Source organism: Pieris rapae, chromosome 7 (genome assembly GCF_905147795.1).
Source record: "Pieris rapae chromosome 7, ilPieRapa1.1, whole genome shotgun sequence".
Lineage (NCBI taxonomy): Eukaryota > Metazoa > Arthropoda > Insecta > Lepidoptera > Pieridae > Pieris > Pieris rapae.
In genome coordinates, this window is record NC_059515.1 from 5,141,383 (window position 1) to 5,169,313 (window position 27,931).

At 31.0% G+C, this 27,931-nt stretch overlaps 2 protein-coding genes across 4 annotated transcripts in view; one reads left to right on the forward strand and one right to left on the reverse strand.

Moving 5' to 3' along the window:
* Nucleotides 1-1,231: 1,231 nt before the first annotated feature.
* LOC110995122 (protein Wnt-7b) overlaps nucleotides 1,232-27,931 on the forward strand; it is a 52,695-nt gene continuing 25,995 nt past the window's right edge. For all 3 annotated transcript variants that reach the window (XM_022262131.2, XM_022262129.2, XM_022262132.2), the window contains exons 1-2: nucleotides 1,232-1,397; nucleotides 22,819-23,024. In XM_022262131.2, coding sequence (XP_022117823.2) covers nucleotides 22,918-23,024 — 107 coding nt within the window. In that variant the 5' untranslated portion in view covers nucleotides 1,232-1,397; nucleotides 22,819-22,917. The remainder of the gene's footprint in view (nucleotides 1,398-22,818; nucleotides 23,025-27,931) is intronic.
* LOC123689343 lies at nucleotides 18,377-21,297 on the reverse strand. The gene is made up of 2 exons (XM_045628902.1): nucleotides 21,011-21,297; nucleotides 18,377-20,297 (listed from the first exon to the last, which is right to left on the reverse strand). Exon 2 carries the CDS (start codon nucleotides 20,262-20,264, stop codon nucleotides 18,714-18,716), a length of 1,551 nt encoding a protein of 516 aa, XP_045484858.1. The 5' UTR covers nucleotides 20,265-20,297; nucleotides 21,011-21,297; the 3' UTR covers nucleotides 18,377-18,713.

Below are 27,931 nucleotides of genomic sequence, written 5' to 3' on the forward strand. Positions count from 1 at the left end.
CATTTCACAGCAATTATATCAAATAATTATTAAATTACACTCCAATCACGTACTTCAACGCAATAGTAAATGACATTTTTAACGCTTAACTTTATTAGAGTCTTGTTATCCACATTTGAGACCACTGAACTCATATGCTTAAACTCTAACAGAACTTTCCAACCGAATTGACGTTGAAGACAACTTCCGGGTTGCTGTTATCAGACAAAGTCCTGGTTGTATCCGCTGCAGGAGTAACAAAGGTTACTACAGCAATAAATAATTATGGATAACATCCCTGGATGTTATATAAAGAAATCATATCATTAATTTGTCTCACTTCAATATTTTTTTTTATAGAACAGGGGGAAAACGGGCTTACCTGATGTTAAGTGATACCACCGCCCATGGACACTCTCGAGGTTAGAGGGCTTGCGAGTGTGTTGCCGACCTTTTTATTTTAGTATTATTGGATGAGTTTTAAAATAAATAGCTCTAAACGTAGTATTAACATTTAAAAAGAGAACTTGAAATCAATTTTGATATAACAAAATGTATAGTGTGGAAATCTATAAGGAGTTTTAATATTTGTATAGTGCAGTATCAGTTTTGAACTCGAAAATTGAAATCAGATTGACGCAAATTGTTGCAGTAGGTTAAATACTCATTATTGAATGTTTAAATATTAATACATGTAGACGTCTTTCATTAACAATATTAGTTGTTCGTGAGCGGCAAATTACATAAGTCATTATTCTACGGCAAAATATTTCGTATGAGATCTTAGTTTAATTCTCTGCTCAATGAATAAGTACTCATAATAAAACATTTAATGATTATCATCTGGTGCCATAAACAAATAAATAAATAAATAATACAAATAAATAAAATATATGAAGGAAATTAACGGAAAAAAATGCGTGAACTAGATACTCAACGGATTAAATGGGGATAAAATTTTACTCTAAAGCTTTAGCTGTCCATGGAGAAATTTTTAGTAAAAAAATGGATGCTGCAAATTTACTAATGTAAAACTAAAATCAACAAAAAACTCCCTAAAACTATGTTGGAGTACAGAATAATAGGCTTCTGGTTAAGTGAATATATACAAGAATCCGCCCGGAAAATCAAATGGTCAGACGATTACGTTTTACAAATAGGATCGCGCTTGAGCGGTCATAATATAGTGCAAGAGGTGCTTATCTCACGGATAGGTAAAGGTATGGTCCAGAGAGGACAGTTGATGCTGAGGTGTCAAGCAGAGAGCACGTCTGTCGCATACACTCTGTGATGTTCACGCGAAAGACGAAATGTGATGTGCGTGAATAGTGTACAATAGAAATTTGAAAATAGAACATTCTAATTTCACGAGAAAATTTTGTAACCGTGGTTAAAAGTACTGCGTCTTTAAAAGCACTGTAAGTTGAAATCTAGAAACTTTTAAATCTTTCTTTTTCATTTCTTAAATTAAACTTTTAAATTTTAAATTAATAAAATAAATACTCGAAATACTTATCTACTATTTGATATAAAAAGTTTATTTAGGGTAAAATGTCTACATATTATTAAAAAGCACTTTATATGAATAACATCAATAAAATACTGTGTAGTGGCAGAACCTCTTTAAAACAGGTGCCTATCGATGTTAAAGACGACACCTTATCAAATGATTTGCATTTATAGTTAAAACAAGTTAGTATTATGCAGAACTGTCTAAATATAAATTTTACAAGCGTAAAATGTAGAAATAGTGTATTGGAAGCAATAATTAAAAAACACGTAAAATGTAGTTTTCAAATAGATTAATTAAATTAATTTCATGGAAATACACTAAAATATTTCGACTGACAAATAAAATTAAAAGTTCTTGGTATGTTTTAGGCTGATGCATCATTAGGTTTTGTTAATAAATAAACATATGTATCTAACAAACCATACAACATATGTTACTATATTAGATAGGTTTAAAAAAATGTAATTTCTTTAAATTAATCACTTAAAATATATAAAAATAACCATTCATTTTTCACAGGTAAGTCGTTCAAATTTATTATACGTAATTTATATTGGTTCGAATTAATACATATTTTTTCGTAAGGATAATTTTTCATTTTTAGATTTATTTTATTGAAAGCCTAGCTAAATCTCATATTTATATATTTGAGTTGATACCTTAAGCAAGCTTGTAGTATAATACCGCAATTATGACAAAGGGCTTCTATTAGATGAGATTTAAATAATCTTGAATTAAATACATAAAAAAAATGATAATAATTAATAAAAAACTAAAATGAATTAGCTTCTCAATACAATCTCAAATCAAAGAAATCAAACTCAATTCAATCTCTTACGATTACAAAAGAAGCCAATTTTAAAATATAATAATTTTGTAATTCATAGAAATAAGTAAAAGTAAAATAAAGTCGTATCGTGTAGTATTAATCGTTTTACTGACTGCAATAAATATTATGGTAAATTAAACGATATATATACATTTTTAATTTTCCCAAAGCAATTTTGTGTAAGACACCAATTTCCTAATTAGGACTTATTACAATACCTTAGGAATAACAATATCCCAAGAAAGTTATGTGTATTATAAAATGATAAGCCAGATATATTTGTGAAACTGTTATATATATGTGGAATGCAATGTAATATGTGCTAGGATCATTCACCTCTACCAAATAAGACATTTGTCCGCGATGCCTGCTTTTAGATTTGAAATTCTAATACTGACCAAATCGTGCGCAAGTCTACCATACTGGCTTTACAGAAAATAAGCTTCCCGTATACGATAGAAACAAGCTTTCTGTTTTAAAGGTAATCCTATAGTTATTTTGAAACTGATAATTAACTTATCGGAAAATCTATTTATCTCTTGAATCGGCAGCTCATGTCTGAAAGTCGTGGTCAGCAAGAAAGTCTCTGATGGAAACTATCTGTTTCCACCGGTGTCGGTCCAGCATCTCTCTTATGACAGTGTACAGTTTTAAGGAAGATGAGGTCCATCTGGTTGGTGATCTGCCACGCGATCTGTTGCACTCTGTTACCAACCACGATCAATTTATTCAATTCACAGCGCCTCTGCAGATTGTATGGCCGAAATAAGGTACAATTCGTTGTCGGCATATGGTTGACAGGTAAGCCGTTACGGAGGTGGTCAGTATCCATTGATTAGTGTGCTTCGCAGTCCACGGTACGTCAAATACCAAGGGCTCAATGTACACTTTATTAAACAAAATGTAATAACGTTTCTTTTAACATAACCATCAAGTATTCCTATTATTTAAAGGCTAGGAATTTATATGGGATTGATGTTAATATTTCAATTTGTACTACTACTATTAGTAATTAGTAATCATTTCTTTATAACTGTTTTATACGATTTTGTCGTGTAAATATAAACTTATTTTTTACTCTATTTAATGTGTGCCATTGCCTTCCTGTGCATATTCGGATGAACAGGAAAGACTTTGTCCATGGAGATTTGATATGATACGTACAAATATTGATTTACGTTCGGTATATATACGTTTCCCAATCATTAATAAAGGCGAACACTTGAACTATTATCTTCCGTAAAAAACTAGTGTGATTTTTATCTAACTAATTATATTGCCGAAGAAAAACTGGTCATATTCGTCATAATGTTATCTTAATTTAGTCAAGTATACATTATAAATGTCTTAAAAGCAATATTTAAATAGGTCATCTGGTAAAATAACACGATTAAAGACTTGTTAGTTGTTGAAATTGCGTCCTATCTGACATTTATGTTGGCAAAACAGTTTTGGTTTTTTTTTATTTAAATATTGTAGTATTGTGTATTTAAGTATTTAAATATTTTATTTAAAGTTGTTTTTTGGCGGAAATGATTTAGTAATACAGTCTATTACTCCAAGTACCTGTAACTTTATTAAATCGAGTAATATTGACTACTCTTTAGTCTACCAGTGGGGTTGTTACTTTTTATACGTCTACTAATTTCGAATCTATTTTCATCCTGCAGAAGAGTGGTTCGTGGAATCAAAAATTTAAAATGTAGGAAATCTTAGATTTAAATTCAAGTAAATATATATAACTAGCTGACCTGGCGAACTTTGTTCCGCCTTAATGGCAATAAATAAGCAGTTTGGGTTTTTTTATTGGAAAAAATACAAAAAAATTAAATACCTACATTAATCATTCATTATTATTTCTGTATTTTAGTACATAGGTTGCTCTTCACTTAAGTACCTTGTGATACACATTTTTTCATTTTTTGTTTTATTATCAGGCGCAAAAACAAACAACGCTGATGGTCTTCCGACCCGTGAACATGCCACGTATAATTGACCATGGGAAAAACATGAATGTTCTAGATTTAAACCACAAACTTTTAAGGATTGGCCTTGTGATTTGTTGATGGTCATGGAAAATGCAAGACGTATCGGAAATTGAAGTCTTTTAAATTCAAACGGCATATCGGTTGGGATCATCGGGATCCTCGGAATAAGAACTTCCTCACCTTTGAATTTTCCTATCATTATCGTAGCGTAAATTACATTGTTCTTCAATTTTCTAACCACCAAACGCATACCATTATGTAGTTCAGGTCATCTACATCTTTATTCTTTTTCTTCTTTTTTATCAGTAAGCAATGTAACTCTCATGTTTGTTGTCAGCTGCAGTTTCGTCACATAGCGCCATAGATTTGACGATTTGAGGCAAGCGTTTATTTCGTCGACAGCCGTAGATCTTGGAATTACTGGCAGTATTTGGCGGAAATCGCCAGACAGTAAAATCATTGCTCCTCCAAAACATCTCGATTCATTGCGTAAATCTTTTAATGTTCGGTTAAGTGCTTCCAATGCACGTTTATGCGCCATTGTGCATTCGTCCCAGATGATGATTTTCGATGCCGCTAAAACTTTGGCCATTGCTGAGTGTTTTGCAATATTACATGTTGGTTCTCCAATAGTTTGAAGATTTAACGGTAATTTTAATTCTGAATGAGCCGTACGGCATCCTTCTTACAATGTGGCTGCTATTTCAGAAGAAGCAACTGCAACCGCTATGTTGGATCTCGCCCGAACAGTTGCTAAAACTAATGACATGAGGAATGTCTTGCCAGTTCCACCAAGGGCATCTAGGAAATATAAACCACCATTTTCATCATCGTTTGCCTTCATTAAAGTATCATAAACTTCCTTTTGTTGGTATTTCAACAGGGGTACATTCGTTTGAACTACTAAATCTAATTCCTGGTGATCATATTCACGTTCCCGTTCCAATACTCGATTAAATGCGTCATTCGACAACAACAACAAATAGAAACATTCATCATTCTTTGGATGAACTGTATACATACGACAATACCGAGTTTTATAGTTCTCTTCACTGTTTATACGAATGGGCAATAGCACTATCATTATAATTAAATTGTAAATTGTAAAAATAATTAAACGTATTTATTTAATAGAAATATTTTGAATATTGATATCTTACAAATATCAAATTGTCATATATACGTCATTACATAGCTGTCATTATACGTCAATTACATAGCTATCATTTGCGTTTTATTATTCCAAGTCTGATTCTTATTTGTTATACCACTTTTTATAGTGACTGACGTTTCATGTCAAGTCCCACGGGAACGCTGTCGAACGGGATAAAAAGTATCCTATGTCCGTCTCCTGGCTCTAAGCTACCTCCATACCAATTTTCACTCAAATCTGTTCTTTCGTTCTTGAGTTATAAGTGGTGTAACTAACACGACTTTCTTTTATATATATAGATAATTGTGTTAAACCAAACATTTCATAGAATGTGTTAAACGATTTTCTTCTAGATTCTGTCACGTTCCAATTTTTATAAGTGAACTCTTTTCAGGAAATGTATAAGAATTTCGCTAATTATTTTAATTAGTTAAGATAAGGATTATAGTTTCGGCTTGGTAGATACGAAGTTATCAAACCACGGAAAAATGTATAAATATGTATTAGGAGATTTTCAGTATACTCCATGCTACCTCACTCATGCAAATGGAATAAAGAGCAAAAGTAACATTGCTATTCATAAAATATTTTTTTACTTTTTCAACCCCGTGACGTCAAAGGTCACTATTGATCTGATCTTGAAAGCTTAAGTGTTAAAACAATCGAATAACTACAAGTTAAGATATAACTCGCACGTTTGTAAATATTTAAAAGCGAAAAATATTTGTAGTTATAATAATTAAAGATGTCGAAAATTATATTCATACGTTTTTGTCGCTCTCCTGACAAGACTGCTTGTTACATTAGAACAAACAATAGTGGTTTTCAAATGTAAAATATCACTTAGATTGTATTATTCTATAAAATATTTAAATGTTGGTATAAATCGTAATATAAAACATAATTAATTTCACCAAAACCTTAAATAAAAACAATTTCTAATTACATTGTGACAGATCACGTGATTAATCGAATGGATTAGTCGCAAAAAGCGCGTAACTGACAGTAATTGGGATTAGTAAAGTGTTATAAATTGAAGTATGATTAAAAATCCGCTTCCGTGACTCAGTTGCACAAAGAATTATTAAATTCGTTTCGATTTCAGTATCAACAATTTACAATATAACGCATGATAAAGGGTATTTCCATATTTTCGTACCAAAAGACAGATGTCGTCTTCAATGACTGTCTTTGACAATGAGTAGTTAAACGCTTACTGCATCTGGGCAAAACTAATATTATAATAATTCATCTACACAGATAGTATCTAGTAAAGTATTATATTTAGTTATATATATTTAGTTTATCATCATCCCTCTTCACCTGACAACCAATGGTTATTTTCACTGTACGAGCATGTGCTAATTGCTAACATAGAATAAGCCATTGATTGATTGGGTAAGAACGCCGGGCCTCAGTATTTAGAGTTGAACAAACAAACAAAAATATCTTTATTCATATAGGTAAACAAGTTCACTTATGAACGTCAAAAAAATTAAATTAATTGTGAATTTACATTTACTGCCAGTTCTCATCAAGGGCGTAGAACGGATGAGAAGAACTGGCAATTCACTCTCCGCCACTCTTTAATTGCCATTTTTTTCCACAACATTTGTAAGGAGCTGCAACCATTACACCGTGTTCCATATAACATCTTGAATAATCAAGAATAATAAAATAAATTAAAAACAAAGATTTGTCCTCTATCAGCAGGGGGCATGGTGAAATAGGAGCACGCACTTACATACTACTACTATCAACAACTAATATCACCGTATAATTATAGTGTCTCGCACTAATCATCAGAAATTTTGACTTCAAAAAAATCTCACCTGTAGGTACGTAACTGACAGAGTTTTATTAAACGCAACTTATGCATATGTACGCAGAAATGTGTAGCCTTGAATCATTCACGTATTATTTTGCTCAATATATTCCTATAATTAAACTGTTATCAGGAACAAGACAAACAAATATCAATCAAGGTATTAAAATGATAAAATCTCTAACGCAAAGCTCAATCATTAGGCTCTATCGTTGTAATCTACGGACTTGGTATTAAATGGTATGCAATTTAAAAATTATTATAATAATCCCTAATGACGGCTACCACATTTATAATGTAAATAACTTTACGACTGTATTTTATGGAGGACGGAAACCGAATGGTTGAATATTCATGCAGATTTTTACGATAAATTAAAGAAAATTTACCAGATTAAACGCGTTTCTATTAGAAAAGGTTTTTTTTTTTTAATTTATTTAATGTTGTGATTATTTTGATCCATAATTATATATATAATTTTAATTATGTCCTTAAATAAATATTATTTATTTGTTAAGACTTCATTACATTGAAAGATAAAGAATTGAACATAATTAAATGAAAAGGTGAACTGGCGGCTTTATCGTTTTCGAGCGATATCTTCCAGGCAACCACTTTATTACTCAAACTGAACCAAAAAATTATTAACATATATACCAATTGTTAACTAAAAATAGATAAAAATGTATTATTCAGGTAACAGTTATTTTAACAACTAAGAATAATTATTACTTGATGCAAGATGAAAATAGTCATAAAGTATATTCAGCCGAATTTCATGTAAAACAAATTGTATTCAGAAAGAAAGATAAGATTTTTTAATGTCATTGCTTATGTCAAGGAATTCTACAAATGAAGTCGCAATTCGTTATCACTAATTGAGACCAAAATTCTACGAAGGTTTTTGAATGTACGCTGAAAAGATTTTTGGGCAAACCTTTGAATGTGTCTATGCAAATGAACGGGGGTTTTCAGTGTTAATTCTGAATATGTGATTCTTGAACTCTTGACAAGGTGAACTTTTTTTTCTAAATTACAAGTAAGCATATAAAATGTCGATGAAACACTGTAAGAGGTCTTATTCCCCAATACATTCCTGAATACTATTCACCGACTTAAAGAATAGCATAAACTAGCTCAACGTGCTTTTTCATTTTTTTTTCTCGCGAGTTACACCCGTGCCGACTTACTCGACAATATTTACATTACGTGTATATTGGGGCTTGTTAATTTTGGTATATTTATATATACATATATATATATATATATATATATATATTTTATAGAACAGGGGGCAAACAAACGGGCAGGAGGCTCACCTGATGTTACCTGATATACCGCCGCCCAAGAACACTGTCGATGCTAGAGGGCTCGCGAGTGCGTTGCCGGCCTTTTCAGAATTTGTAAAAAGTTATAGTTGCTTGCTAAACGCCAGCCTTTATTCCGATTTACGAGTTTATTGTGACAGTAAGGCTTAAATTTCATATGGTGGATATGGAAATGTCACAATAATGTAATTATGCATAAAAACACTTTAAAATCATGAAATATAAAGGTCAAAAGCTAGAATACCCATTTAAATCGTTATCGCAAGATCTTGAATAAATAGCTTTCAACAAGTGGCTTTTCGTTAAGTCGTAATTAATTTTAGTAATAAGTTTAATATATCATGTGTCATTGTGTTGAGACATCAAGAAGGTAACGCCTATATAAGACTTTATCGATTTTAATCTTTCCTTAAAGTATTACCGCCAATATTAAGCAATATTTCATTGTAATCGAATTGGTGATCAAATTTTAAACAATAATACTAATTTTTTTTTTCTTGTGGAAACCGGTATTATAAATCAAGGTTCTATCTTTTCATGTTTTATAATTGGCTCTGCGTATCTATAGTATGTATGACGTTGATAATTTGTGCTTTGGTGCGAACTGTGTACTAACTTTTATTTTATATGCAATAACAACTGTTTACTAAAAAAAACAATGTAGAAAACGTGAGTTTGGTTTTATGTTTTATGTATAATTTTTTTTTAAAGATTTAATTAAAACGATTAAGCTTTTTTTAAATATTTAATCTGTATTGTCTTCTCTCTTTCCATCACTGTGTCAAGACATTTAGGTGGACCTCTCATCAAGAAAACGAACAAATTAAGATGATAAAATCGGCAATAGATTTGGTTTTATTTATATTTCAAAGGACATACAAACTATTTGACCCATTGCATATAAACTAAAATAGAAAATTAACAGAATCGTGTGCATTTAGGTCACTTCCCAGTATTATTCTAAAAGCTTTGGTCAGTCGTAAACTGGCTAATTTCGCTTTCACTTTATTTATGATGTCTGACAAATTTTGACACATTTTAACAACCCATTACACGTTATTCAAGAATGTATATATGTAGGTTAATATATTATTTAAGATTAAGTGACTAATTTCTTTGTGTGACTTTTTTCTTCTTTTTCCATTTATGGGTCGTACGACATTAAGTCAAGGTTAAGGGAGACAAATCAATAAAAATCCTACTGACTAAAAATAAAACATATGAGTAATATTGTTTTAATACTATACAATTCTCTTGATAATCAATTAATTTACAACTTTTTATGTATGTATATGTTATACTTATTATCTCATGAAACAGACATCATAATTATTTTACGAATAACGCAAATGGAAATTGATTATTTACATAAGTCGACGTTCCAAACTTTATAGCTGTCAGTGAGAGTGTCACGCTGACACATGACATTGGTAAGACTGAGGTCATTTAAGTGTTGAATGTAGGATTTGACAAATGTATTTATAATTCATAATTAGAATTGGTGAAGTAAAAAAGTCAAAAGAAAAGTAAACATATGGATTCTGATTTTAAATCATGTTCATTACTCGATGCTTTATGATGGCCTACCGTACTGGTTTTCATTTATAGTTATTATTGTGCATTTCTTTTGCTACTTTTCAACACCAGTAGGTTGATCGTACACTGAGAGGCGTGCACGTTCTGTAAGGGATGACCGATTAACAAAATTTAGATAAAGGTCTGTTATAGTTATCAAACGATTCATTAATAATCATGTTTTTATCTGCAGAATTGCTTTTTCTTTTTTCTCTCTGTTTTCTCTTCATTTCTTCATCGTATTTAATTGATTTTATTTTCTATTATAAATTAGGTTCTTGCAATTGTTTATACAAAAAAATGTTTGTAGTTTTCCTTTTTTTTATTGTTGACATTATTGAATTATTGTGCAATCAATTAGTGTAAATAAGTAAAATATAAATGTATTAGTTAGGTCTCGCCGGTACTATCAACAGCAGAAAATTTTGTATGGCTTGACCGGAGCAACAATAACAAAAAATAATAAAAAATTATTGGTGAAAAATTATAAAACATAAATACGTTATTATTAACAAAGAGCATTATTATTTAACCTACTGTACAATTAAAAGTGAATCATCGATTTCTTCTCTAAGTATTATATATTATATTCACAATACGCTCCACAAATATTTCATCCTACACTTTTTATATTTAGAGCAGATTTTTATATCATTTATTGAGCGTCGAACCTTACAAGATAATACTTCTGCTTTCCGCAATAATTCATTATTACACATCAAAGTGATTTTAATCCGTAACTTCTAAGAAATAGAAGTGATTTTCGCATAAATTTATAATCCAGTTATGTATGACTGTTATGGTGGAGCGAGTTTTTACTAACGCATTACGGGTTCGATTCCCGAGCATTTAACAAGACGACCGAGATAATTAAGAACTAATGAAAGTTTATCTACAGTTTTTAGAATTTGCAGTGGTTTAATTTGTCAGTGACGAAGTTTCTTGGTTCGATTATTGTTATTCAGAACTCTATGAAAACTGATTTTTATTAAGTAATTTTATACTTACTAATTAGATCTAATGTTTTGTCTAATAATGGTGAAAATTCATCTTATATTTTTAAAGCTATACCTTTTTATGTCTTCCATCTTTGTCTGTGTAACAAAGCAGGGTTTGTATACTGGCTCCAGTGGAAGTGGGTGTAATATTTTCCATCCCAGAGGTTACATTCCCGGCCGTGCACAATAGACCTTCTATCTATGCGAGGTAAAGGAAAATATCATGAGGAAACCGGCATGGCTTAGACTCAAAAAGGCGATGGCGTGTGTCGAGTACAGAAGGCTAATCTGTCTGGCCTATTAGAAAATACAAGTGATCACGAAATAGATTATCTAAAACAGCGCTTACGGCTGATTCTTCTTCTCCGACAACTGAGATTCTTCTTCTTCTTTTTCTTTTATTAAACTTACAATGGCAATCAATTCTATACTCTGAACTTATTACAGAAATAAAGGCTTATTTTATGTATACGTAATATATGATATATACAACATATTCGTCTTTTTACTACAATGGTATGGCTACTACTAGGTACTCCTTCCTTATAACCATGTAACCAACAACCATGCAACTTGTCTTCCATTAATATTCTAAATATATGAGAATTATTCACCACTGTAACAGCTATCCACTGTAGTATCTTACATAAAAAAATAACTTAATTGAAGTTGTTAATTGATGTTGAAAACTGTAAACACTTTGTAATATCGTGGGAACATTTCTTTACGTAAGCAAATAAATTATTGCTGTTATATTAAAAAGAATTAACGGAATACTATGCAGTTCGCTAGTACGTCTGTTTGTCTCTAATTTACGTCTGTCTCCAGGTATATAAATTAATTAAATGATACCATCTAATCTAATTGAAACCATTTGTCATTATAATAATAAAACAAATTTTGTTCTTTTGTTTATGTTACTTAACATGAAATACCTATCTTGGACTCCAATCCCAAGGACAGGTATATAAAGGACCTGCATGCTGTGGAATCTTCTTCCAGTGGAGGTCTTCACAAAGTTAAACAAAGAGGATACCTACTCCTTTTTTAAAGGTTGGCAAAGTGCGTTGCCCATTATGGGTGTCCATGGGCTGAAGTAGCTGCCTATTATGGCTAATCGGAAGGCTCATTTGCTAGGCGCAATATTATATTATAGAGGAACTTAAAAAAAACTGAATTTTCTTTTAAAGTTATGCACGCTACAAAGTTGACGCACGCGAAGCCTTATAAAAGTCACAGTACTTTTGAATAAAAATGGTTAATACAAATTGGCGGTTAAAGCAGATCAATCTAAACTATTAAAAGACGTTATGCTCCACAGTTACCTTAAAAAAAAGAACATCCGTCACAGACCATCAAGTTTAGACAATATATTCGATGATCATTATTCTCAATCTAGGATAGCTCGAACCAATTTACTAATTGGGTTAAACTGTTAAATTTAATCTACGCGTTTCATTCCGACCCCATGGCTAAGTTTATAACACACTAATCTGGGTTGGAAGGCACATGTTCATAAAAGTACCAAAAATTTTAAAACCAAAAATAATACAAGTTGTGTTAATTAATTTGTTTGACATATTTTAATAAGAAAATTCAAAATATACACGATAATGAAGAATTTATGTGGCTAAAAAGTTCGTTCGCCTTCGAGATTTATACAACGATTAGGTATAGCGGCCATACAATTTGTCGATAACATTTATATAGTTCGATTTGTCTTTAGCCTTAATATTAGGCTTTAGTTTCGGCGGTAACTTTTACATCAGCGCAACATTTCTGTGTAGCAAGATAATAAATACCATCGAAAGTTAAAAATTACACAATTATTTCTAATATAAAAAATATAACTACTTAACTCTTTTTAATTCAGTAATTATTTCTAAAAAGATGAATGTATGATTTTGTGAATTAAAATCCTTGGTAGAGGATTTTAATTCACAAAAGTATAATGATTTAATTAAACACCGACAACACATACACAGAAACATTTATTTGTATGTGACTAAATACCACAATTGGTAAAAACTATACAATAATAAGTTCTAATAATAAATAATGTCCAAAAACAAATCATATTTTATATTATACGTGGCAAATAGTACACCGTTAACATATTATTGCAATTTGTAAAGTTAGAAATCGTTAAATGAAAAGTTAGATTACGGTTGAGTAATCAGAAACGTCCGTCGAATTAGTCTCAATTGTATCGAATCTTGTTAAATCTAACAGTTGTGGGCACGACGAGAGCGAAAGCGGGTAAATTTTCTCTTCGTATCTCTTGAGGCGAGTATAGTATAGTCTAGTCGAGAATGAGTATTATCCTTGAAGTAGTAATTTCGTTTTACTGTGTTGTCTGCGTAGCGTTTGCATGGAGAGGTAGTACTGTAATATTGAAAGCATTTTATGATAACAATACTTCAATTTAAAACACTATATAAATTACTAGAGTAAGAAGTATTTTTAATAATTACGGTTCCATTAAGGCTAAAGAGTTTATAAAACCAGAATTAATACTATTTAAAAAAATTATCGGTTTAATTCTAAGGTACCTACTACTATACTGACTACCTCGATGTACGTATTATAAAATTCTAACCTGAAGAAAGGATGGTATGTTCTTATTATTTCATGAATTAACATCAAATGCCCGCAACTCAGTTTCCATGTTACTTGAACGCGTAACCTTCTTTAAGTAGTAGTACTACTACTATGTGTGTGTATATGTATAAATATATTACTATATATATATATATAGTATAAATATAATATAGTAAAAATATAATATAGTATAATAAAGATGGCTTGGAAGCACGTCTAACGAGCAGGCGCAGCAAGAGAATAAAACTGGTAGCTCTTATCGTTGTATTTCAGCAAGCCAGATAACAAGCCAATATAAACGTCTTACTCTGCTATAGGGCCATAAACAGACCCATATATAAAAAGTTAATAACTAAGCGTGGTATCGCTCATAAAACGCGGTTAGTGTGTCCATAGCATAACGAAGGTTCTCTACAGGCGTCGAATTCGCTTGATATTTACAACGCACATCACCGTGTTAACAAGGCATGTTATGTTCCGATAAATTTAATTTTACACCTCAGTCCGTCAATTAAACGTTTAGGCAAAAGAAAGTGGTGTAGCTTACGAGAATATTCAGTTGTTTAAAATATGGAACTTGCTTAGTGTTACTTAGCTTAGCTTACTAAAGTCTTGTATGCGTTAATATATTATATGAGAAATTAGGTTTGGACATACATAGATAAGTTGACTAAATCACACACACAAAATTCTTTTAAATTCGAACCAACGTGTCTTCAGATTAGATACTATCGACGTTACGATCGACGATACGATCACAATATAATGGACTTAGTTTGAACCAATTATAAAAACTAATCAAAGTTGTACCAATGTTGTACAAAATAATTAAATAATATTCAAAAAATTGTTACCACCTTTCTACATGTTATACTTTTAAAGAAGGTGATTATTTTTTTAAAAGCATATATATGAGTTATGTATGTAGTCATGTATATATATATGAGTTTGATATAATCAAATATATAGACATTTGCAATGTTCGGATTTGTATATTTAATCGAGATAAATATACCACATTTTTCGTAAAAAATTGTTTAATGAGAAAAATAGGTCTGAGCTTTAAAAAAGGATAAATTCTTTATGTTGTTTAGCTTTCTTTACGCCCTCAATACACAAGCGAGTAGGTTGAAGCAATAAGTGATGAGCTGCGGAACATTGCCTATTACTGTGTAATGACGCCTCCTACGTCACACAATTATCTAGCAAGTAGGCGAATGGACGTTAAATTTTATTACCTTTATTGTATGAAAATGTACGTATATGCAAGGCTTCTTGAGTCGTTAAATATTGCGTCTTGCATAGTATTTTAATATTAAAACGTGTTAATTTATCACATTTAAATTAAACTTTTTTATGGCGATTTTATTTTTCACGTTTGAGTGCTCAGTCAGACATTACAAATTCCTGTTTAAAACTTGTGGCTATAGGTCAACTTAAAATATATAATTGTGATTAGTCATGATCACAATCATGTATGTAAAATAACTTATGTCTACTTTTCCTTCTTAAATATTTCGTTTTGTATTTTTTCTATTGATTATTGAATTTCAGGTTCATTTTTAAAGTTGTCATTATCAATTACAAACTCGTTAATACGTAACTTTACAGTAACCTTAAGAAGTATTTTATTACTTATATCATTGATTTTTAAAAACAAAAGGGATATGCACTCATGCGCCTTAAATTCAAAAGTGAGTCACAAACTTGTAATAACTCACAAAAACATGTATGTATTACAAATTGTCTCACTTTTTGTCTCTCAAAACTACTTTTGGTTTTGATAAAAATTTATAAGGTGCGCGCGCGGAATTGTCAAAAGATTTCTTTAGCTTTATATGGCGCGAAACGAAGAGGACACGGTAAATTTAGGGTTGCTGTACTGAATAATTATTTTACAAAAATAGCTAACAGTTTAAACGCACTTTTATCCTGTATTTTATACCTGCCACAGTACCAATCAGAAGCTAAAACTGGTTTTAAAACCTTGTATTTCGTGATTTGTCAAAATATTTTCACCGGTAGTTTAAACGCCGTGTATGCTTCTTTGGGTTTTTCATTATAAGTACTTAGTCTTGAATCTTCAAAAAGGCAATATTAGGATATTGCCTTTTTGAAGGAAAGTGTTATTATTATATCTTATAGATTTTTTAAAACCAACTAATCGACAACCCTATATTTAACCAAAAATATATGAAACACGTTTGTTGTTGATAACTAATGTTTATTTTAGACTGTCAACTCGAATCTGAAATTTAATGAAAATCGCATTCTTGTTATTTGTACTTGTAAAGAGCAACATTATGTTTAAATCAAAAATGACAATGATAAAAGAGTTAAATAAGCTAGATTCAGAAATAAAAATTATATATTACATCTTTGCAATCGTTTCATAAATAAAAAAAAAACAAAATATGGACAGCGTAATAAATTGTTTCTAAATAAAATAATTTACTCAAGCAGATACTAAATAATAAGATTTTACAAGGTGATACACGAAATCTAGTTACTTGTGACGGAAATACAATTCATTACCTTAACCTGGGCATTATTTTGTTTATCCAGTGTAAATGCGATGCTATGAACAAATACGCTATCTTATTTATTACTATAAAGATAAGAAAACAAGGGAATTCGCCTCTTAACCTGCTAAACGTATACATCACGTAGACAAATAATTTTCTTATAGCTATATTTTCTTATATATATATATATATATATATATATATTTATTTATATATATATATATATATATATTTATATATATATTTATATATATATCACCAGGTATTAACTATATATATATATATATATATACAGTTAATACCTGGTGATAATTATTGTGAAGAGTCCGAAATATCTTATCGCAAACTTCGGAGAAAATACATATTTAATATTTCGTAGAACGATGAATAATAGATTAATGATACTGATAATTACATTACAGGACAATATGTAAAAACTGTATTTTAAACTGGCTTATTTTAAGACTAAGTACAGTGGTCGAATCTTCTATAAATTTCTATGGATTTCCACCAAACCCATTGCAATACTAGATCAGTACCATAAGGTTGGCAACGCACTCGCGAGCCCTCTAGCATCGAGAGTGTCCATGGGCTGCGGTATCACTTAGCATCAGATGAGCCTCCTGCCCGAAAAAAAACATTTAACAAATAAAAGTTATTTAATTCGTTGCCACATCAAGCAAAAACCACTTTAAACTGTTTATCCTTGTTTGCCACCTAATAGCACTAACAAAAGCTATAATTTATTCAATTGGACTAGTCACCTAAGCACCTGGACTTGTCGTTGTAAAATCTAAATGTACCATTTCCTATGAAATATGACAAGCAATTGTTAAGAATGACTTATGAACTGTCGGGTAATGGCAGTTGGTGCATTGATAAACGTATATCTGATATTGGTAGTCACGAAAAACTGGAGCAAATCAATTTATGACCGCAAAGTATAAAACCTTATCATTACTGGCGCCTTAGGCATTGTCTATGCTTCTAGCATGGTAGACAAAGTGCTTATGATTAATATATTATAAACTCTAATATATTTATTATTAGTATTTCACTAATAAAATCTCAAAAGAATTTACTTAAAAAGTTAGTTATCAAAGTGACAACTGATACTTCACGTGTAATGGCGTCGTGACTGTGAATAGCACAATTGCCAATATGTAGATGTCAATAAAAAGAGCACATTTGTTTTATTTTCTACACACATCACACTACACACAATAAAATCAACGAGATCAAAAGGCTACAAATAAATATATTTAATTAAATAAATTGTCTTAGTTACACAAGGCTATCCTGCCTGAGGTATCCGGAATCATCTTGTTCATCTTGTAAATTCGATGTCCAACATCATCCGATAAGAAAACACGGAAAACGTCTCCTCTTATCGAAATAGCATAATTAAGCCTCTATACTATGTCACGATACTTCCGAAACATATCGCACCTCCGCTCAAATAACGTCACAACTCCAAAAACTACATTTTTCAGGAAAGACATTTAAAGTTTACCCAACTTAATTTGTTTAGTTTTTGGATCATAATTAAAAAGGGAACTATTTTAGAAGAAAACTTTCTTCACCGAGTTATAATGTTTTTTTAAGCTCTATAAATTCATATTATTAGTAATCTGAAAATCCTGAAAAAAACATTGAAATAATCTGGGTTGTGACACTATATGTACAAAAAATACAAAGTTTTATTATAATTTGTTTATTATAATGACACAAGTATTTTTAACTTGTAATGAAATACAATATATTCTTTAATATAACGTGTATTACACACATATTAGACTTTGAAATGCCTTTTTATATAAAGACAATTAAATTTTCAAACTTATAACTGAAAAAAAAACAACTTTCTATCAAAATTAAATAATCTATGTACTTCAAAACGATCAACAGTTTAATTAAAACGAGGGTAGTACACCTCTATAGCATTGAAAAAATAAATCAAATTAAGGAACTTATAATTTACAACGTCTTAACTGAAAAATAAACAATTCACACTCTATCACTATAATATATAAACACTCTATGAAAATTAAATAATCTAGGTATTTCAATACTTATTTAAAATCACAATTTGTAACAGTAAGTCTAAAAATGAACTTCTATCAAAATAAAATACTTTAAGTACTTATAACAATCAGCTGTGCAATAACACGAGAGTAGACAGTGTAATAAAAAATAATTAAACTTATAAACTATTATAAAAGTTGGCATAAAAACTAGGAATGTGGTTGTTAAGAAGTAATGTCATTAAGTCATTCTTTTTCCGTTCCTTAATCTCTATTTTAGCAGCATAAACTTGCTTTAGATCAGGAACTATTATTTTTTTATTTCGAGAAAGTAAATTAGTTTCAGACCATTCAATGTCAGTGTACGACGTTAATTTAATTAAATTTTAATTTGCTCTTATAATAAAAAACAGAAACATCACCACGAGGTACCTGTAAAACTGCTTGTAAATCGTATACAGATACAATCAGGTTTTTGTTTTCTTTTAGGGCTATTTTATCTCGCTTTTTTTCTTCCCTGGATAAAACCTTGTCCACTAAATGTTCATCATATTTTTTTTTGAGCAACAGTTTACTTTCGGGAACTGCATTTTCATAAGCTACACATAATTCACATCTGTCTTTTTTTGGCACAAAAAATCCTAAATTAAATTCACCGTTAAAAATACGACTGTACATTACGTAGTTTCCAAAGTTGCGTCCATCTTGTTTACATTCATTCACATAATCTCTATGTAAGTCAGATATAGTCTTTCCTCCATCAATGTATTCTCGTGTTGTTTGTGCTCTTAAATAATGACTTTCAATTTTCGGTATACGTTTTATATGATTTCTTATATCATTTTTTATAGTGTCACCTACAGTATAATGTTTACCGTGTTTCCCTCTTTCATCTTCTTTCAAAAATCCTCCAGTAGATTTCTCTGTTACAGTTCTAATTGTTCTATCATTAATATCCAATGTATTTTTAAACATTGTTTTGCAAACCCTTTTTAATGAACCTTCAACCTCAAAGTAAAATGCATAGTTGATTTTTCGATTTTTCTGTGCTTTGGTAGACCGAAACTTTATCTCTATCTGTTGTATGTGTTTGTGAATGAATAGTCTCTGTTTCTCTAAATCTTTCAAAGCCCAATAAGAATCAAAGATTTGAATTCTTATTTCATCGGTAAGAAAATAGCTGCATTTAAGTCTACAACCTTCTCCACAACTTGGTTTCATTTGTTTCTTAGAAATATTTCGTCCGGACTTCGTTTGATAGGGTAATCCAGAGTTTCGTAAAACTTTTGTTATATTCTGCTTCCATTGTGCCTCTCCACGGCGTCTCTTACGTGTATTGAAATTTCCCTGTACTACGGTCTCGTTTGGTATTGGAGAATGAATACTATTTAAGTTAATTTCTTTGGAAGTTGAAGGCAAGCATTCATTGTTGTCTTGATTTGTTTGTTTATTAAGTGACAATAGTACAGAGGTAGATGTTGGAGAATTTCTATTAGACGAAGGAGTATCAGAAGAGGATGAACTAGATGAAGATGAACTAGATGAGGATGAACTAGACGAAGAGGAATTTGTAGATGAAGTACTAGATGATCGCTGACGAGAAACTACTAAATTCTTGCTACGCTTTTTGGAAGACAATTTATAATCACGATCTTTAACAGAATCGTCTGTTTCTTCACCCGTAGATTCGGGTTCTTGCAAATTACAGTCTTCATTCTCTATTCTATTACATTCTACCTGTAAGTTGGGAATGTGTGTAGTAGGTTCATTTATATGATATGTATTCTCTTTATTTGACGTGTCACAATTTTCTTCTACATCTTTTGGTTGCGTATCTTCCGCCACAATAGACAAGTCATCAGTTACTGTGTTATGATGGTCATTGGGTTCCAGACATAATGACAATATTTTTCTGGATCTGGACATAGTTACAAGTGACACCGCCAAACCGAATAACACCTGAGAACAAGATGAACAACACAATTAGTTAAAAACAATTAAATACCTACCTAAACATTTTTTAAGGTTTTAAACTAAAAAAAAAACAACAATGTGGCCTCAGGGAATTAAAAAAAAACATTATGCGTAAACAGTACCTAAAATAATTTTATACTATCACTATACGATAATTTTAAATTAATAAATCTATCACTTTATTAATAATCATAGTCAAAAACACGAGCATAATTGAAGACAAATCAGTTTTCTTGCTGACACATAGTTTTATTTTCAGTCGTTTTATTTATGAATAAAGTCAAAATTCAACATAATTCAGATTTATTATCTAATAAAACATATTGTGCCATCATCCCGATCACATATACTGTCATACATTAGTACAGGTCAGTATTAGTGATAAACAGACATGTTTAATAATATAATTTCAATCACGTATACCGTCGTAACTCTGCATAGGTCAGTATTAGTGATTAACAAATGTGTAAATTGAATTGTTTCAATCCCGTATACCGTCGTTACTCTGCATAGGTCAGTATTAGTGATAAACAAACATGTTTAATAATATAATTTCAATCACGTATACCGCCATAACTCTGCATAGGTCATTATTAGTGATTAACAAATGTGTAAATTGAATTGTTTCAATCACGTATACTGGCATAACTCGACAAGCATCAGTTTAGTTGCAAAAAAGAAAATAAAATGTTACTTACCTCGTTTACAAAGACTGTCTTGATTCGACACAATTCACTTTTACTGAACAACGCCCGTATGACCACCTCGCGCAAGTCGTAACATGACACTGTTTATGTTCGCCGCGGCACAACTTTCGGTAAACAATAGAACGTCACAAGTGCCATCTAGGGACAAATAATTGAACTACGTCTATGACGATTTATGAGCATGAAGTATGTGTTATTCTGATACGAATGGTACAATTAAAGTCATTTGACATTTTATCGAGTTATGACGTTATTTGAGCGGATGTGCGATATTTATTAACTAATATTATACTATTATGTCAAAGTTATTGGTAGTGTACAGCCTACGCAATTTCTGTTGTAAGATTGATGTACTAGTGTGACTTAAACACACATTTATCATTATTACGTTTTTATAGTTTCGACTGTTATAATAGTTGATGCTTCGCCCTTTGCAGAAAGCTTGCTCTGCGTGCGGGTTAAAGAACTAATTTTTAATGAAACCTCATTTTAATCCGGGATGTTTATGTGTTATTAGCAACAGATTACACTGCTTTAATCACAATTTTATTACTTACTTTTTTTTTTTTATCACCTATGTGTAACAGTTTCAACATATATAATTAGTTGGCCAGTTTGGCCCCTGATCATCTCTCTCTTGTCTATAAGGCTCATATCTGATCGTCGTCGTGACCTTTCTTATTGCGGGTAGAATTAACTAAACGAGTTTTTAACTTGATCGGTCCAGTTCCTTGAATGGCCGCAAGATCACCTGCCTTCAATAACCACCAATTCTTCGCCAAATTCTCGTCACTTTTGCCTTGCATCCATCATAATTGTCTGTGGGTGGCAGCGTTCATGGAACAACACATAGTGGTCTGTAAAATCATATTCGAACATTTGTATGTAGGAGTTATATGAATAACATAAAATATTAGTATTTCAAGAATTTATCTACGTCTATTCATATAGTTGTAATCTTTGTAACACTTGAGCACACGCAACAATCGGTGCTAAATATTGTACAAATATTGCAGTCTCACGATCCGCAGTGTATTGAAAATGAAAGCAAAATACGTTATAAAACTGTATTGAGATATGGTGTTTGATGTTTTAATTATTCAAGTTTCGTATTTTTATTATAACACGTAGATTTAAAATTATTAAAATATATCGTTATATGAGATGCGGGTAGTTACTTTCTGAATAGTAGTAGTCATTTTATATATAGTAGTAGTCGAATTTAGGGTAAAGTTAAAGTAATAAATAATATATTTGCGGCTATTTATTCTTCAGCCTCTTACAAAGGAGCATGGATGCACGCACATATTTAAGAAATGTATTTTGTTGGAGGCATGTTAGAGCAATGTTGCTTAATGGCCTCAGTGACTGACTTTCATCTCTGGGATCGTAGGTTTGATCCTGACTATGCACCAATGGACTTCTGTCTATGTGCCAGATTAACACTCGTTGGTGAAGGAAAACATCATGAAGAAACCGGCATGCCTAGACCCAAAACCTATTAGAAATTAATACAGAACATATACAGAATTCTGAGGCCCAAACCTAAAAGTTTGAAGGGCCATTTGTATGTCTAATATTACGTATACATGCAGTATTACCTATACTAATGGAATAAAGTAAAAAAAAATAGTAAAGAAAAAGTTAAGTTTCTGAACTTCAATAGCAAAAAGTCGTTCATACTAGGTATTGTATTTTAAAATAATCCAAAGAAAAACTCAATTCGAGTAGTAAGTTTAATGCTTAGAACATGAGTGTATAAAACGCAGTACTTTTAACAAATGAAAAATATTCAATAGTGTATTCGTGATGACAATAAGCCAGTGTTCAACTGTGAATGTAAGTTCAAAAAATGTGTTTAAAAAGATAATAATCGCAAATAATTAGGATGTGAAACCATGTTGGAATGCGTGCGTCGCGATGGCTCAGTGGTACACGCGACGGACAACGGATGTTACTGTTTTAAGCTGCTGTTTTTGCTGACCATTGTGCTTTTATGCGTAAGGTAAGTGATTTAAATGTTATTTATCATAGTCATATTCCTATTGGCATACGTTGAAGAGGCAAGACCTTAAAATACAAAATTTACGGTAGTACAAAGAAGAACATACATCTCTAAGATACCATTCACCATAACTAAAAAAAATTAAAGCCAGTGGTTTATGAGGCCTTGTTCCCGCTGTAAATTATTAACTATTAATAATATTTATTGTAACTTCTACTGTAATTCATCAGAGAGAATTTATTTCGCAAAGAATCTCTGACATATGCAGAAACTGTTTACTTGCTTTGTATTTACCGTACCACGGACTTTTAGAATTAATATAAAAATACATCAGCTTCGAGTATATATGACTCAGCTGGGTTTAGTCTATTAAATTATTACATTTACGTATACAGCTGGCTTTATTGCTAACAAGGCTATATCCATTCACAGAATATAAGCAGAGGATGTGTTTATTTTTTGCTATCGAAATTGGCTCTGCCGATTTATAGGACCATAATTATAGGGTGCCGTCTCGTTGAAGGTCTTTTGTGATGCCTTAATAAGACGAAATGATGAATGATACACTGAAGGGTGAAAGGAAATCGAAATATGATCTGTGAAATTAAAGTTGTGTTTATGATGTTCAGAATGTTTTGTTCGAAATTTAAAATTTTGATAACGATTTGAATGTTCGATTTTTAACTTACGTAAGGAGGTTTTGACAAATAACTTCGGAGCGTTTCTTTCAAAAACAAATTCGAAATTCAAATATAACATATCTATTAAATTTGACGATTAAATTGTCGGCATTTTTTATTATATTTTATATATACGTACGCTATGTCCAATACATTATGAATGTTTAATAAAAACTTAAAATAATATTAATTGACGAGAAGGTATTATGAAACTCTCAAACCACGAATTCCTCTTCATATTATTGCTCAACATATCATTACTGTCAATCTCTGCGCCTGCGTCGACCTATTCTGATTTTATGTGTAATTATCATGTTCGTACAATTGAAAAAGACCTTTTTTACAATGTACTAGAGTGATGTATTGTTTGTGTAAGGAAACAGCTGATTGCTTAGACTTTTTTAACAGTTAGGTAAGGTAATAAAAAATGCACTACATTTTTTACTAGCTTTATAGATAGCCTGGCGTGGATCGAGTTACCATTATATATAATAGAAGAAATATCAATTACTCTTATAACGACAAAAGCTATACACTGTAATGAAAGTTATTGTTAAATTTCTACACGTTTATTTCTATTAGATTAAACTGACGAACATAAACAATAATTTATTCTACAAAATACATATATCATTTTATAAAAGAAATTTTGAGAAATAATATACCTTCAAGCATTTACCACTTTTTTTCCAAAATCCATAATTTCTTTAGGAACTACTAAATTGATTTGATGAAACCTAAACTATTTAGTTTCATCACCTAAGTGGGATAATAATAGCATTTTATTTCAGATAGTTTAATCTTTATCTCATTCCTAAGTACCTTTTTTTGCAATGGACTCCTACTAATCTCGGTTCATTGTCTGCCCTGCCGCTCTCCTAATACCTCCTTTCTTTACCAAATAGGTTTTTCCATTGAAGAGTTTTTCGTGACGTGACCACTCTTAAATTAAATTGATAAATCACGATAAATAGCGTAGTAATAATACACTTAAATTAAACACGCATGACGAATTATGCAATGAAATATTTCAAGGATAAAATAATGGAGACTGAATCCATGATTTATTTATTTACAAAAGCCTGCCAACACGCGGCAGAATTCTACGTTGGTATATAAGAAAAATAAAATACAAGATTTAATGTGACAAGCACTTATCTATACAAACAAACACGAAGAGAAAATCGATTCATAAATTATGAAAACTATAGGCAAATTTCAAAGTGAGAGAGGTGCAAGTGTGGATATCAGACCCAGCTCGTTTATCAAAATGCTGAATCTGGATATCGTGAGATATGAATAATGGACGCCTTGACAAACTCCATATGAACTTACCGGAAACGGAAATGATTGCATATGTCCAAGAACATACATACCTGGTAAAGATCATTTCCTTCACAGATCTTAATTCAAAAAAGTAGACAGAATAGTAAATGCGTGGAGATTGGTAACTAAAAAAACTTATGAGAACACGTCAAAAATGTATGAGATGTTGACATAATTCACGTTAAGTATCGCCTCTGAATCTCACCCTTAAATTTAGCCCCATGTTTTGAATTTTATGTATTATTAATTTTTATTATTTATTATGTAATATTAATTTTAAAAGGTAGCCCCTGCCTTTTGATCAAGCCAGCCCGTCAGCTGGCTTTTTTATATGTGAATGTAATAACCCGGATAGATCTCTAGATGTATCTGTATCAAAATAGTTTTTAAGAAATAATCAGTTTCATCGTTTTGCAATTATTTAAAATAATGGAACCTGAATATTTGTTTTTAAAATCTTATATGGGGTCTTAAAATAATTTCATTAATTACAAGCGTTTGTTTGAAGTTTTATGTTAATTTTCCTCATACATTTTATTTCTAAGAACGGCAAAATATTTTAATGAGTTAACGATTTAGATTATATCTCCTCGCTTGCGTATCTTCTTAGAACCTATAAAATTTTACAAATACCAATGATCCTGACTTTGCAATTGGAAAATTCGTGCCAGTATGTGCTAGAGGCTCATTTTTATGTAAACGATTTCAGAGAAAAAAAAATCTTAGACATAATAAAAAAAGGATGTTTAATTAAAAAAAGAAAGTGCACTAGCCCGCATACTAGGATTCCCTGTGTCATCGGCAGCTAGTCTCTTCTACTGCAATTTATCCCCCTTCCAGTCAGCAAAAGTAAGCATAGATCCCAATTTTGTTTTCAACCATAGACAATGTGTGGGTAATATGTGTATAAAAAGTAAATGTAAATATTGACGTAATCCCCCCCCCCTTCCTCCTCCCTATTGTGCTTACAGCCTTTAATAATAATTGAACGGCCCCAGTAACGGAGCAACCTTCCTGGCACTGACATTGAGATTTCTATTGTTTCTCATTTATTAAGTAAAGGTCAATCAAATTTTACCATAATCAATCAGTTGAAACAATTCATTCGCAAATTCTAGGTATAAAAAGAAGTACCTATATGATTCGTTCGTGAACCGTGAACAGATTCATCCTATTAAAACGGTAAGCGGCTGTTCTGACGTTTTATAGGCTATTTAAGTTAAATTAAAACGCGTTAAATATAAATTGAGTATCTTAAAGCGTAAAACTTGTTAAGCCGCGACGAATGGCAGGCGTTAAACGGTTGAAGCTGTCTCGGATCATAGCAGAAGTTTATGAATCCAATCGGTAATATTTATATTTCGAATGCGTTTATCTATGAATATAGATAAGAATAGTGGAATTTAAGGTATTTTTAATTGACAAGATTTGTTTAAGTGTATATGTGTTTTCATTGTGTTCAGAAGTTCAAATTTTCAATCACTTCTAGTCATTATTATTATCATTCATTAAATTAAATTTATAAAAAGCTGTAGAAAGATTTATATTTGGTTTATTTACGATTTAATATAAAATAAATATTCCCAAGTTTTTCGCTTACGTAAAAAAATATAAAGTATATTTTATCACTGTCAAAAATACTATGACACTATGCAAAGAATTCATAAGGATACGTTAAGCCAAACAACGTAACTACTGTAAAAGTAAGGTCAAGCTTCATGACGTTACATCGTGATCTGCCTTTACTTTAAGGTCATGAAAGAGAAATAGTTTATAGTTTCACCTCTTTATTTCGTAAATCGACAGCTAACAAAAATATATGTAAACAAAACAAATAAACATTTTTGTCGGTGTACATTTTTAAAATCTAAAATTCGCTATATATCTTGTTAATTCGAAACCTTTATTTAATAATTTAATAGGACATATTATGACGGGCTGAACATTCAATTAACAGTTACGAAATTTAAAGAATGTTTGATATTGGATTTGTTACTTTGTACAATTTTTTTTTTTAAATTATAATATTTATGCTCTAGAGTCTACACTAAAAATGTGTTCACCGTTTACCATGGCCCGTCATGGCCTGTACTTCGAGGGGTGAGTAAGAATTCAATAAGACACACTTTGTATTCGTCGTTATTAAAAAAATCAAATCTCTTTAGATTTATACGATTATGATGAGATTGTCTTCCTATATTGTAATGTTACTGCAATAAATTCAAAAACTCATTATCAAAAACTTCACGCCTCAAGCGTTTCTAGCCATAAAATACAATGTTTAGCTTGGCATCGAATTCAAAGGATTCTGCAAAAACATGATAACAGTAATCTAGGCAATAATATAAACATGTTTATTTGTATAATGCTAAGCCTACGTAGGATATTGTAATTTATATAACATTTTGAGCGCTATTGCCAGTAGGGGGTACATACTAGCAATTCCACTAGTTTTTACATTCATGGACATAATCAAAATATTATATAATCTCAGATCCTTAGGGGTATTAACGAACTCAACATTTTTGCCACCGACGTACATACCAAATCGGGCTAGGTGAGGTGGACAATAAAAATGATCTACTATAAAACTGATAATTATTAGTTTATCTATTTAACCTAAACGCTCGACCGCTCTCTGTGAGTAACTGTAATCCGTGGATAAACCCTCATTGGCATCATCGTTTTATTCTTCTTTTTTTTACATTTTAATTTTCCATTTTTTTTTTACATATAGCAGAGATGAAGCTGAGTCGGATTCACCCAGACTTAGAAGGATGTTTCTGGGGTAGTAGCTCGGTCCCGGGTGATGGCTTGTCCAGTTTCAGAGCCTATTCAATAAAACAATATATTTTACCTTTTCTATTTTTTTTTACAAAAATCAAACTGGCAGGAGGCTCG

Excerpts from the sequence above, each read along its gene's own strand:
- LOC123689343 (XM_045628902.1), bottom strand. The coding sequence starts at position 20,264 with ATGTCCAGATCCAGAAAAATATTGTCATTATGTCTGGAACCCAATGAC.